This window comes from Bos indicus, chromosome 1, assembly GCF_029378745.1.
Source record: "Bos indicus isolate NIAB-ARS_2022 breed Sahiwal x Tharparkar chromosome 1, NIAB-ARS_B.indTharparkar_mat_pri_1.0, whole genome shotgun sequence".
In the NCBI taxonomy this organism is placed as follows: domain Eukaryota; kingdom Metazoa; phylum Chordata; class Mammalia; order Artiodactyla; family Bovidae; genus Bos; species Bos indicus.
The window spans coordinates 82,242,232-82,254,459 of NC_091760.1; the positions used below are offsets into that span (position 1 = coordinate 82,242,232).

General features: G+C 38.8%; 1 protein-coding gene across 1 annotated transcript in view; it reads left to right on the top strand.

Moving 5' to 3' along the window:
• Window positions 1-369: 369 nt before the first annotated feature.
• The window catches only part of LIPH (lipase H), a 53,485-nt gene continuing 41,626 nt past the window's right edge, over window positions 370-12,228 (top strand). Inside the window, exon 1 of the mRNA XM_019958472.2 lies at window positions 370-527. Coding sequence (XP_019814031.2) covers window positions 461-527 — 67 coding nt within the window. The 5' untranslated portion in view covers window positions 370-460. The remainder of the gene's footprint in view (window positions 528-12,228) is intronic.

Genomic DNA, 12,228 nt, shown 5'->3' on the forward strand with positions numbered 1-12,228 from the left:
AAACAACAGCAACAACAATAAAATCTAAAGACTGTCCTCTGAGAAATGAGTGTGTAAATAAACAGAAAAGGTAATTTGGTATACACAGGCCAACAGAAGACCCACCAGATTTCTTTCATTCACAGAAACAAAAGGGAAAAATATCTCAGATCACACCTGATTTCAACACACCAAGCCAAACGACTAATAAACCGCCCACAAGGAATGAAACTATTTTGAACTCGTCATTCTGCAAATACGTATTATAATATCTAGATCTGCATAAAATTGTGCAAGCAGAAATACACCTGACCTTTTATTGAAAGGAGGAGGAGTCACATACCCTGAAAGGGTTGGGACCTGCCTGCAGTCCCTGGGGAACTTCCTGTTGTCACCGCACATCGTCCGGGTTAGTTATCTAAGCTCTGAGTATAGAGGCTAAGACTCTGGGAAGAAAATCCTTTGTACGAATGTGACATACATGGGCTCCACTTTCCATATGCTGAGATTATACTTCCTCCTCAGTTTGATGTGCTTGGTGAGATCAGGTAAGTCATTTATTGAATAGTTTCCTTAATTTTTTTTTAAAAATTTACTACTACTTTTTATCATCCTAGTTCCTTCACTAGACTTTCCAAGTTCCATACAGTTATTTTTTTTTCAGGAAAGAAGATATGGATTAACCTTTTTCTATTTCTGAAAAGACCTTCTTTTTCCTCAGTAGTAAAAGAAACTATTATTCCTTTCAATTACCTGTTCTGATGTACAAAAGGAAATATTCTGAAAAATCTAGAGTGGTGTTGCTTTCTTTCATAGTTAATTTTTCTGTGCTTTTCTACTATGAATTAAGATCATTTATTTCCTGGGGATTTAAAAATTTTACTTTAATATCCACTACAGACAGTGTAGGTTTTTATAGCTTTCATGCATCAAATGTTTATTTAAATTATTTTCATTTAAAAAAACCCATGATTTTATATATGTAAAACCTCTTGGAATGGTGTCTGGTATATTGATAACTTAAAATTATTGCACTTACAGGCATACATATATACAAAATTATTAATCGTAATGAATAAATAAAAATTAACAGAGTAATGTTTGCAACAAAGTAACAAAATTAAATGAAAAAATTAAAAAAAAAACAAAACTCAACACTTCTCAGCTTTTTAGAAGTCCAGTACTTTTTCACATAGTTTAAGTAATGAAGATTGGTATAATTTTTCTGAAGGGAAGTATGCTATACATTAGAACCCATAAAAACGTTCATGTCCTTTGAACTAGTAAAACCATTGCTGAGAATTTGTTCTAAAGAAATATCTTATAAAAGAAAAAGAATCTTTTATACAAAGATGATTCTATGTCATCTGTAATCTCAAAACTAGATACAACAGAAATGTTTCTACATAAAGGAATGGAAAGTACAATGTAACAACTTTTTAAAATACGTAACCTTCAAAATAATTCTGAGGCTATGCAGAAATGTGCAAGCATGTTTATAATATAACATGTCATATTATAAAAGAAGTCAAAAAAGCAGAACTCAAATTTGTAGTAAACTAAGATTACAACTTAGTTGTAAAATCATACCAAAATCATGTATTTATGCCTGTAAATAGTTTCAGTGGGAAATGGAAAAATTATTTGTTAGTATTTCAGGCTTATAATAAATTTTTCTTAATTTGTGCTTTTGAAGGTGATTTAATAGTAAGTTAAAATTAAAATATTGATAATATTTGGAGAGGGAGGTGGGAGGTGGGGTTCAAGATAGGTGACTGGCTGGTTCATGTCAATGTATGGCAAAAACCACTACAATATTGTAAAGTAATTAGCCTCCAATTAAAATAAATGAATTAAATTATTGTAAAGAGACATTAAAATAAATTACTTAAAATATTAGTTAAATTTTAAATAAATTAATTAAAATAAATAAATTTTCAAAAAACAAAAAATAAAATATTGATAATATTTTAAATTGAGAGGTCACCATTTTAGAGTTTGTGGTTATTATCACAATTTTTTTTTTTAAGTAAAATAGATTTAGAGATAGATTTCTTTGGAAGGAATGATGCTAAAGCTGAAACTCCAGTACTTTGGCCACCTCATGCGAAGAGTTGACTCATTGGAAAAGACTCTGATGCTGGGAGGGATTGGGGGCAGGAGGAGAAGGGGACGACAGAGGATGAGATGGCTGGATGGCATCACTGACTCAATGGACGTGAGTCTGAGTGAACTCCGGGAGTTGGTGATGGACAGGGAGGCCTGGCGTGCTGCGATTCATGGGGTCAGTCGTGGGACATCACTGAGCAACTGAACTGAACTGAACAAAGGGCAGTGGGAACTAACCTTAACACAAGAACCTGATTGTATTTTGTGGGTACTTTCTTCAAGTCTCCTATTATATATTTCAGTTACAAAGTTGGAACTTAATTTTTTGTGACCTGCCTTTTTTAGAATATCTTTTTTAATTTTTAAAACCAAGTATAGTTCATTTACAATGAATCTACCTGCCATGCAAGAGACACAGGAGACTCGGGTTCAGTCCCTGGGTTGGGAAGATCCCCTGGAGGAGGAAATGGCTACCCACTCCAGTCTTCCTGCCTGGAAAATTCCATGGACAGAGGAGCCTGGAGGGCTACAGTCCATGGGTTCGCAAAAAGTCGAGCAGGACTAAGCGACTAAGCATGAATAAGATAAGTTATTAGAAGATAGTGAGTATAGTTCCCTGTGCTATACAGAAGGTCTCTGCATAGCAGTTAACCTCAAATTCCCAATGTGTCCCTCCCCCATCTGGTAACCATTGACCTGCCTTTTGCGTGCTAAGTCGCTTCAGTCATGTCTGCCTCTGTGCAACTCTATGGACTGCAGCCTGCCAGCCTCCTCTGTCCATGTGATTCTCCAGGCAAGAGTACTGGAGTGGGTTGTCATGCCCTCCTCCAGAGGATTTTACCAACCTAGGGTCCAAATCCATGTCTCTTACTTCTCCTGCATTGGCAGGCGGGTTCTTTACCACTAACGCCATGTGGAAAGGTTTTCCTTAACATTATCTCATCAGTAAAGTCTTGCTTTAAGTCACTCCACAAGACCCACTGCTACCTAATAGAACCCAAGCAGATCAAGATACATCACGATAAACTTCCATAGCTGGAAGGAAAATACTTAATTATTGCTGTAAGCTAAATCCAGTCTTCTTAGTATCTGCAAAACCATGATCTGAGAACTTTCATGGGGGAGGATATTAAATAATAAGCAGAAATTATCAATCACAGATATATTTACTTATTGTTTTTCCCTTCCTTGGCTTGCAGTCCAAAAATGAGCAAGTGATTAAGATGTGATTCTGAAATCCCAAGAATACAAGTCTTTTACTTTCAGAGATTTTTATTTTGTTACTCTAACCTTCATGAAATCATGATGGGAATTTTGGCCATACTCTTACTAGAGTACGGAGCAATGGCTGGCAGACTCTACCAGAATCATTTTTGGAATTTGTTGAAAATGCAGACTATCTCCAGAGATCTAGACTCAGTGGGTCTGGAGTAAGGTCCTGGAATCTGTATATTAAACAAATTCACATTGCTTTTCAGCTTGCAGGTGGTTCAAGGAACAGAGGCTGATTAATGTTATAAATTTTTAAATTTTTTTTACAATTTTATCCTGGACTGTAGTTGATGTACAATGTTGTGTTCATAAGTAATTTTTAAAGTTACCCTGCTATCAAAATTTTGACCTATAGTAACTTGTGCAAAACTAGGTAGATATTTTCCTAAAGAATACCTTTGTGCCAAATCAGAGAAAGAATTATCTCCTCAAATATTGGAAACTCCCTTCAGAATGATTTATAACTCCGTGTGTGTGTGTGTGTGTGTGTGTGTGTGTGTGTGTGTGTGCGTGTGTGTGTATGTGTGTGTGTGTGCGTGTGCATGCACGCCACTGTGTGACTCACCTGTCTCCAGGAGAAACAAAGGTGACTAAGGGGTGGAGCATGAAGGTGCATATCTTTTGCACATGATTAAGAGATAAGAGTAAGGAAATTTGGCATCTCGTTTGTTTTCTGGGTTATATCCTAAAGAAATTCAAGCTGGTCGTTAAAAGCAGAGACATCCTTCCAATGAAGAAGGCATTCAGCCCATTTTTTTCTTGCCTGCCTCTGCCAGTATAAAAGAGAAACAAAGATATTCCATCAATTTTGGCCCTGGCCAACTGTGAACCCATCTCAGTCTGGCTCAGGATGGATTTTTAATGCCAAATTCAGTGTTGTTCTCTGCATAAAAAATATAAACTGAGTTACTTTTCAGATTAAAAAGAAAAAATCAGTAGAATTTCATTGTAGGGACATGTCACCTTCCCCTTCCACTTCTCTCTTCAAAGTAGGAGTCCAACTCATTTTCTAATTTCTCCGAGTCAAAATTTCTGGACTAAAGAGATGTTTATTTCTGAGACTTTTGGAAGTTCCTGCAGAACAATGTTTTTAAGCAAGCTTAAGAGTGTGCTCAGGTGTGGGTTTCTGGAAAGCTCCTGGCTCCATCAGTCAACATGTGGTGGGCTGTGTGTCCTGGACACTGACTTGGCATCCACTGCCCAGAAGGCAAAATATTCAACAGTGTATTCCTTCATCTACGTCTGAATCTCAGGATTTTTAGGCAGCATCGAGTCAATATACCCTGTCTGTGGACCTCTGTTCTAAAGAAGTTATTCATACACATTTGCGTCATGTTTAGAGGTGGGGGAAATGAAAGCTGGAGCCCGCCTTGGAACCCAAAATTTGACAGGAAAGAAGTGTGAGTCAGAGCCCTCCCTGTTTTAGTTCCTAACTCAATATGGTGCATCAGGGTGAAATTAGGTGGAATTTCACTGCTGTCACAGGGGTTTGGAGGTTAGTGAACTGAACTTCACCAATCATGGGTCTGAGAGAAATTGACAGTTTGACTTTTGATAAGCTGACTCGGCCATATTGAGAGGTTTAATAGGAAACTGTCTTTGCTCATTGACTCTCATAGAATCTCAGAGCCTTCTGTCCTCTTGCCCCACTCACAATTGCTTTATCAGTGGGATATTTCCACCTACAGTTCCATCATCTCCCTTCACAGACACCTCTTTGGATGTGAATGAGGAGTTTCCTCTTTCTGTAGGAGTTTTCCCCAATCAGACACGTGGGAGATGAAATCGGTTCTTCCAAAGGCAGGTAGGAGCCAAAAGCCAGAACTGAGCATGACCCCAAGATAGCATGGGCATTTAGCATCAAGGCAGTGTATCCTGCGAATACAGAGCCAAAGGATCCCTTGGAAGTTTATATCAGAAAGGAAGCGAGGTTGTCAGTGATCAGTCTGAAGGAATCACACTTTTCTATCCAACTGAGACTCACTCGAAATAAGCCAATCTAGGGAAATAGATTTCTCCCTGTTTTTTTGGTTGTAGCCTAAAGAAATACAGCTGGTGGGTAAAAACAAAATATATCTTTCCAATCAAGAGGACATTTTATGTAACTAACTCAACTTTCTGTGGTAAAACAAAATAATAGTTATATTTAGTCCCTAAGGCTGCAAATAAGAGTAATTTGTTGTGCACAGAAACAGCTAGCTACAATCACTCCCCAACTGCCAACAGACTGACCAAAGTCAGGGCTTTATTTAGCCTGCAGTGGTAGAAAATGGAGGTCTGTCAACCTCCGTTTCCAAGGTGAAAGAAAGCAAACTGGAAAACGAGGAGCCTGATTTGATTGTGACCGAAAAATGAAACTTCTGCCCAGTCACCTCCAAAAGACTTTTTATCTTTTTTTCACTTTTTTTAAAAATAATTTTGTCTATTTACTGTATTTTTGGATGTACTGGGTCTTTGTTGATGCTCGGGTTTTTTTCCCTCTAGTTGCAGCAAGTGGAGGCCACTCTCTGCAGTGTGTGAACTTCTCACTGCAGTAGCTTCTCTTGTGGAGCACGAGGCTCCAGGAAGCATGGGCTTCAGTAGTGGCAGTTCCCAGGCTCTGGAGCACAGGCTCAGGAGTTGTGGTGCACAGGCTTAGTTGTTCTGAGGTATATGGGATCTTCCTGGACCAGGATTCTGTGTCTCCAGCATTGGGAGGCAGATTCTTCACCACTGAGCCACCAGGGAAGCCCCACCCTGTTTTTTTTAATTCTTTCTCTGAAAGTGTGAAATTACAGGAGCAATTTTTTAAAAATCAGTTTTATTAAGATATAATTCACATACCATACAATCCACCCATTTAAAGTGTTTTCTAATATATTCACAGATATATGCAACTGTCACCAGTCAATTTTACAGCTCTTTCATGACCTCAAAAGGGAATTGAATACCCTTTACTGTACCCCATCTCTCCATCTCCTCCCATCCCCAAGCCCTAAGCAACCACTAATCTACTTTCTATCTGTATAGATTTCCCTATTTTGGACATTTCGTATGAATAGAATCATATAACATGTGGTCTTTTGCGACTGACATCTTTCACATGTTATAGCATTTTCAAGATTCATCCGTGTTGTAGCATGTGGAACCATGTTTGTTACCAAAAAAACCTGCTTGATATAAAGGTGAAAAAACACCTACCTGATCAACATTCTAATTACAAGAGTAAAGCATGGTTATTTTCAGGTCTTGAAAAAAAATATGTTTCTTAATTTATTTTTCTGGCTGTGTCGGATCAGGTGGTAGTTGCAGCACACAGCCTCTCTAGCTGTGGCACTCCGGCTTAGTAGTTGAGGCTCATGGGCTTAGCTGCTCTGAGGCATGTGGGGTTTTAATTCCTTGCAACTGCCCTTTCATTGCAAGGTGGATTCTTAACCACTGGACCATCAGGGAAGTCCCTGTTTTCAGATATTTTAACTAAAAGAAATGTAAACTTCTTGGTATATTAATTTTTTTAGATTAGGGTTGTCTTTGGTGAGTAAGAAAGTCCTGGAGAATTTATTTGCTCTTGTCCTTTCAAATCAGCTAGTTGGAAGATCTTAGAATTTCATTTCCTAAAGGAATGCTAGAGTGGGCTAAATGGCTAAGGAATAAGGGACCAACTTTATTTTAATATGAGCAAGTTGATGATCCAAATAGATTATTTGTTTTACCTTGTCAGGGAGAAGAACCTCACTTGTATATTGGCTAATAAAGCTTCCCTTTTCCAAATCCTTGGTTGAATTAAGGAAACTAAAATGATGGAAGGAAGGAATTTATTTAGCACTTGTTTTATGTCAAATCTCATACTAAGTGATTTACTTATTTAGTCTTCATAATCCTATGAGATCAATACTATTAACCCAATTTATCAATATCATTAACAATTACTAGTTTGGGGGACTTCTCTTGTGGTAAAAAGTGGCAGAAAGTAAAGAGGAACTAAAGAGCCTCTTGATGAAGGTAAAAGAGAGTGGGAAAAGCTGACTTAAAACTCAACATTCAAACAACTAAGATCATGTCATCCAGTCCTATCATTTCATAGCAAATATGAAAATATGGAAACAGTGTCAGATTTCATTTTCTAGGGCTCCAAAATCAATGCAGATGATGACTGCAGCCATGAAGTTAAAAGACACTTGCTCCTTGGAAGAATAGCTATGTCAAGTCTAGACAGTGTTTTAAAAAGCAGAGACATCACTTTGCTGACAAAGGTCTGTATAGTCAATTCTATGGTTTTTTCTGTAGTCGTGTATGGATGTAAGAGTTGGACCATAAAGAAGGCTGAGTGCAGAAGAATTGACACTTTCAAACTGTGGTGCTGGAGAAGACTTTTGACAGTCCCTTGGACAGCAAGGAGATCAAACCAGTCCATCTTAAAGGAGATCAACCCTGAATATTCATTGGCAGGACTGATGCTGAAGCTCCAATACTCTGGCCACCTGATGCAAAGAGCTGACTCATTGGAAAAGACCCTGATGCTGGGGAAAACTGAGGGCAAGAGGAGAAGTGGGCAACAGAGGATGAGATGGTTGGATGGCATCACTGACTCAAAGGACATAAATTTGAGATATGTTAAAACTCAGGGAGATAGCAATGGACAGAGAAGCCTGGCATGCTGCAGTTCATGGGGTCGCGAAGAGTCGGACAAGATTTAGTGGCTGGAGAACAGCAATAACATCTGGTGGTCCAATGATTAAAACTCCGCACTCCCAATGTAGGGGGCCCGGGTTCAATCCCTGGTCAGGGAACTAGATCCCACATGCCACAACTAAGACCCGGCACAGCCAAATAAATAAACAGAAAAATAAATAAAATAGTTACTAGTTTTTTGGCATCTACAATGTATCATGTAACACTTTAGATACTTCACAGGCATTTTCTCTCATTCTCTCATCAGACCTGATAGCCAGGCTGGGATTAGAGTGTGACAAGTAAGGCACTCACCAAGTGCAACACTTGGAAGGGACACCAAAATAGTAATCAAGATAAGTCAACTTATGACTTTTTTTTTAATGCAGTAAAATATTTTATTTTTGTAATATTTTAATGCAACACAAGTGATACTTTAATATCTAAATATTTTACTCTGTGATACTTTAATATCTAAATATTTTACTCTTATTTAATATTTAATGCAAATTTGGAAAACTCAGCAGTGGCCACAGGACTGGAAAAGGTCAGTTTTCATTCCAATCCCAAAGAAAGGCAATGCCAAAGAATGCTCAAACTACCGCACAATTGCACTCATCTCACATGCTAGTAAAGTAATGCTCAAAATTCTCCAAGCCAGGCTTCAGCAATATATGAACTGTGAACTTCCTGATGTTCAGGCTGGTTTTAGAAAAGGCAGAGGAACCAGAGATCAAATTGCCAACATCTGCTGGATCATGGAAAAAGCAAGGGAGTTCCAGAAAAACATCTATTTCTGCTTTATTGACTATGCCAAAGCCTTTGACTGTGTGGATCACAATAAACTGTGGAAAATCCTGAAAGAGATGGGAATACCAGACCACCTGATCTGCCTCTTGAGAAATCTGTATGCAGGTCAGGAAGCAACAGTTAGAACTGGACATGGAACAACAGACTGGTTCCAAATAGGAAAAGGAGTATGTCAAGGCTGTATATTGTCACCCTGTTTATTTAACTTCTATGCAGAGTACATCATGAGAAACGCTGGACTGGAAGAAACACAAGCTGGAATCAAGATTGCTTGGAGAAATATCAATCACCTCAGATATGCAGATGACACCACCCTTATGGCAGAAAGTGAAGAGGAACTCAAAAGCCTCTTGATGAGAGTGAAAGTGGAGAGTGAAAAAGTTGGCTTAAAGCTCAACATTCAGAAAACGAAGATCATGGCATCCGGTCCCACCACTTCATGGGAAATAGATGGGGAAACAGTGGAAACAGTGTCAGACTTTATTTTTCTGGGCTCCAACATCACTACAGATGGTGACTGCAGCCATGAAATTAAAAGACGCTTACTCCTTGGAAGGAAAGTTATGACCAATCTAGATAGCATATTCAAAAGCAGAGACATTACTTTACCAACAAAGGTTCGTCTAGTCAAGGCTATGGTTTTTCCAGTGGTCATGTATGGATGTGAGAGTTGGACTGTGAAGAAGGCTGAGCGCCGAAGAATTGATGCTTTTGAACTGTGGTGTTGGAGAAGACTCTTGAGAGTCCCTTGGACTGCAAGGAGATCCAACCAGTCCATTCTGAAGGAGATCAGCCCTGGGATTTCTTTGGAAGGAATGATGCTACAGCTGAAACTCCAGTACTTTGGCCACCTCATGCGAAGAGTTGACTCATTGGAAAAGACTCTGATGCTGGGAGGGATTGGGGATAGGAGGAGAAGGGGACGACAGAGGATGAGATGGCTGGATGGCATCACTGACTCGATGGACGTGAGTCTGAGTGAACTCCGGCAGTTGGTGATGGACAGGGAGGCCTGGCGTGCTGCAATTCATGGGGTCGCAAAGAGTTGGACATGACTGAGCGACTGATCTCATCTAATCTGATCTGATCATGCAGAGATGATATTTTAATGCAATATTTTTAAAAGATCAAAATCAACACAAATCTATGATGAACAGAATGTCAAACATTTTACTAAGATATATTACTGATCATTTTACTTGTCGGTGTTATTGTACAACAGAAAAAATCATTTCTAATTGTCCTGCATTTCTGGCTCCGTGACAACTTACTTCCTTGCTAGGTGGTTTATATTATAAGAGGTGACCACAGTGTATGAACAGATTAAATAATGAAGGGTTATTCTTCACTTGGTTCAAAATATGGGAGGATATTTTGATAAATAAATGTATACTTGTATAAATATGTATGGATTTCCCAGGTGTACTAGTGGTAAATAAGCTGCCTGCCAATGCAAAAGACATAAGAGATGCAGGTTGGATCCATGGGTTGGCAAGATCCCCGGGAGAAGAGCTTGGCAATCCACTCCAGTATTCTTGCCTGGAGAATCCCCATGGACAGAGGAGCCTGGTGGGCTACAGTCCATGGGGTCGCAAAGAGTCAGACAGGACTGAAGTAACTTAGCACACACATGTAAAAGCGTACATTTACATGGTGTGTTTTTTCTTTTGCCTTGGGCTCACTATGACTCTGCAAAGCACTGCCTGACAGATTGGCATTATTACGATCATTTTACACGTGCAAAACTGAGGCCTGGAGAGGTTAGGTAATTAATTAAGAGAAATCACATAACTCATAGGCAATGGCGTTGAACTTCAAACCTAGGTCTGTCTCCAAAACCTAGGCTCTTTCCAAAATTGTGTTGTGTTTTTGTGTAAGACCTTAGACCAGAGTTGGCAAGGGCTTGCCGGGTGGTGCAGTGGTCAAGAATTTACCTGCCAGCGCAGGTGATGCAAGAGACAGGTTTGATTTCTGGGTCAAGAAGATCCCTTGTAGTAGGAAATGGCAATCGCTCCAGTATTCTTGCCTGGAAAATTTGGTTAAGATATTAGACCAAAGCTGGCAAACTTCTGTAGAGAGCCAGATAGTAAATATTTTCAGCTCTGTGGGACAGTGGTCACTGTTAAACCACTCAATTTTGGTTATACCAAGAAAACAACTAAAGACAATATGCTAATGATCATGGCTGGATTTGGCCCATGGGCAGTCATGTATTAGATTATAATAAAGTATCTCAGGCACATATAATTTATCTCTGAAGATAGCTAGCTTTTCCTGTCATCCTATTTGAATATGTTTCTTTTAATTTAACAGAAGGAAGACAGTAAATGATAATCAGCCCTGCCCTACCCAAGGGTCTGAATTCATCAATGGATGGGAGACGTCACCCATCCAGCTGTTATTTTCTGATTGTAAACAGGAAATGGCATTTCAAAGGGATTGAATTTCAAAGTAGTCTGAAGAGTAAAGGCAAAGTTTCTCCCCTTTCAAATAAACTCTAATAGAAGAGGTTAAGCTTTAGAAACCCGTTTAACATGTTCTGCTGAGCTGTTAATACTACCTCTGAGCAAACTTGACTTTGTAACAAAACAACGAAATAACGAGGTTTGCTTTCTGAAGGCATGTGTGTGTGTGTGTGTGTGTGTGTGTGTGTGTTGCTCAGTTGTAGTGAATAGCCCTTCCCTTCTCCAGGAGATCTTCCTAACCCAGGGATCAAACCCAGGTCTCTCATATTACAGGCAGATTCTTTACAGTCTGAGCCACCAGAGAAGCCCAAAGTAAAATGTAAAGAACTATATGAGGGTGAAGCAATGTAACAAATTTGTTATTCACATGTATCTACTCCTTACATGCTTTCCAAAGTGCCTGAGAATTTCAGGCCCAACAACAAGACAAGTTCTTGAGCTTGGTGCTGGGTACACACCACTAGACTAAAAACAACGCAGTGCCTGCCCTAGAGAGGCTTAAACCAATTTGTAACATAGTCCAAAATAAGATAAATGTAATATATTCTTTTAAAAATGGTGTTAATTCTGAGAGGAAAAGGGTTAATAACTTAAGCAATTTTAAACAAAGAACTTTGGGGTGGAGTGCACGACCTATTGTTGTTTGCATATGATTTTCCAGGCTGTGTCTCCTGCAGATGTATTTCTAATAATTTCAGTCACAATACATTTCATGCTTCATTTACTTTATAAACATTATGTCATACACTATATAGTATTTATATGAATCACTCTGAATGGCTGACTGATGTGTTAATAGATTGATATCCGTCTATCCAGGAAATATTTGAAGCAGGCCCTGTTCTTGGCACTGGGAATGTAAGAATGGACAAATGGTCAAATAGATTAGTTTTCTTGGAACTTCTGTGCTAGTGGGGGAAGTTATTTCAGAAAAGGAAAAAAT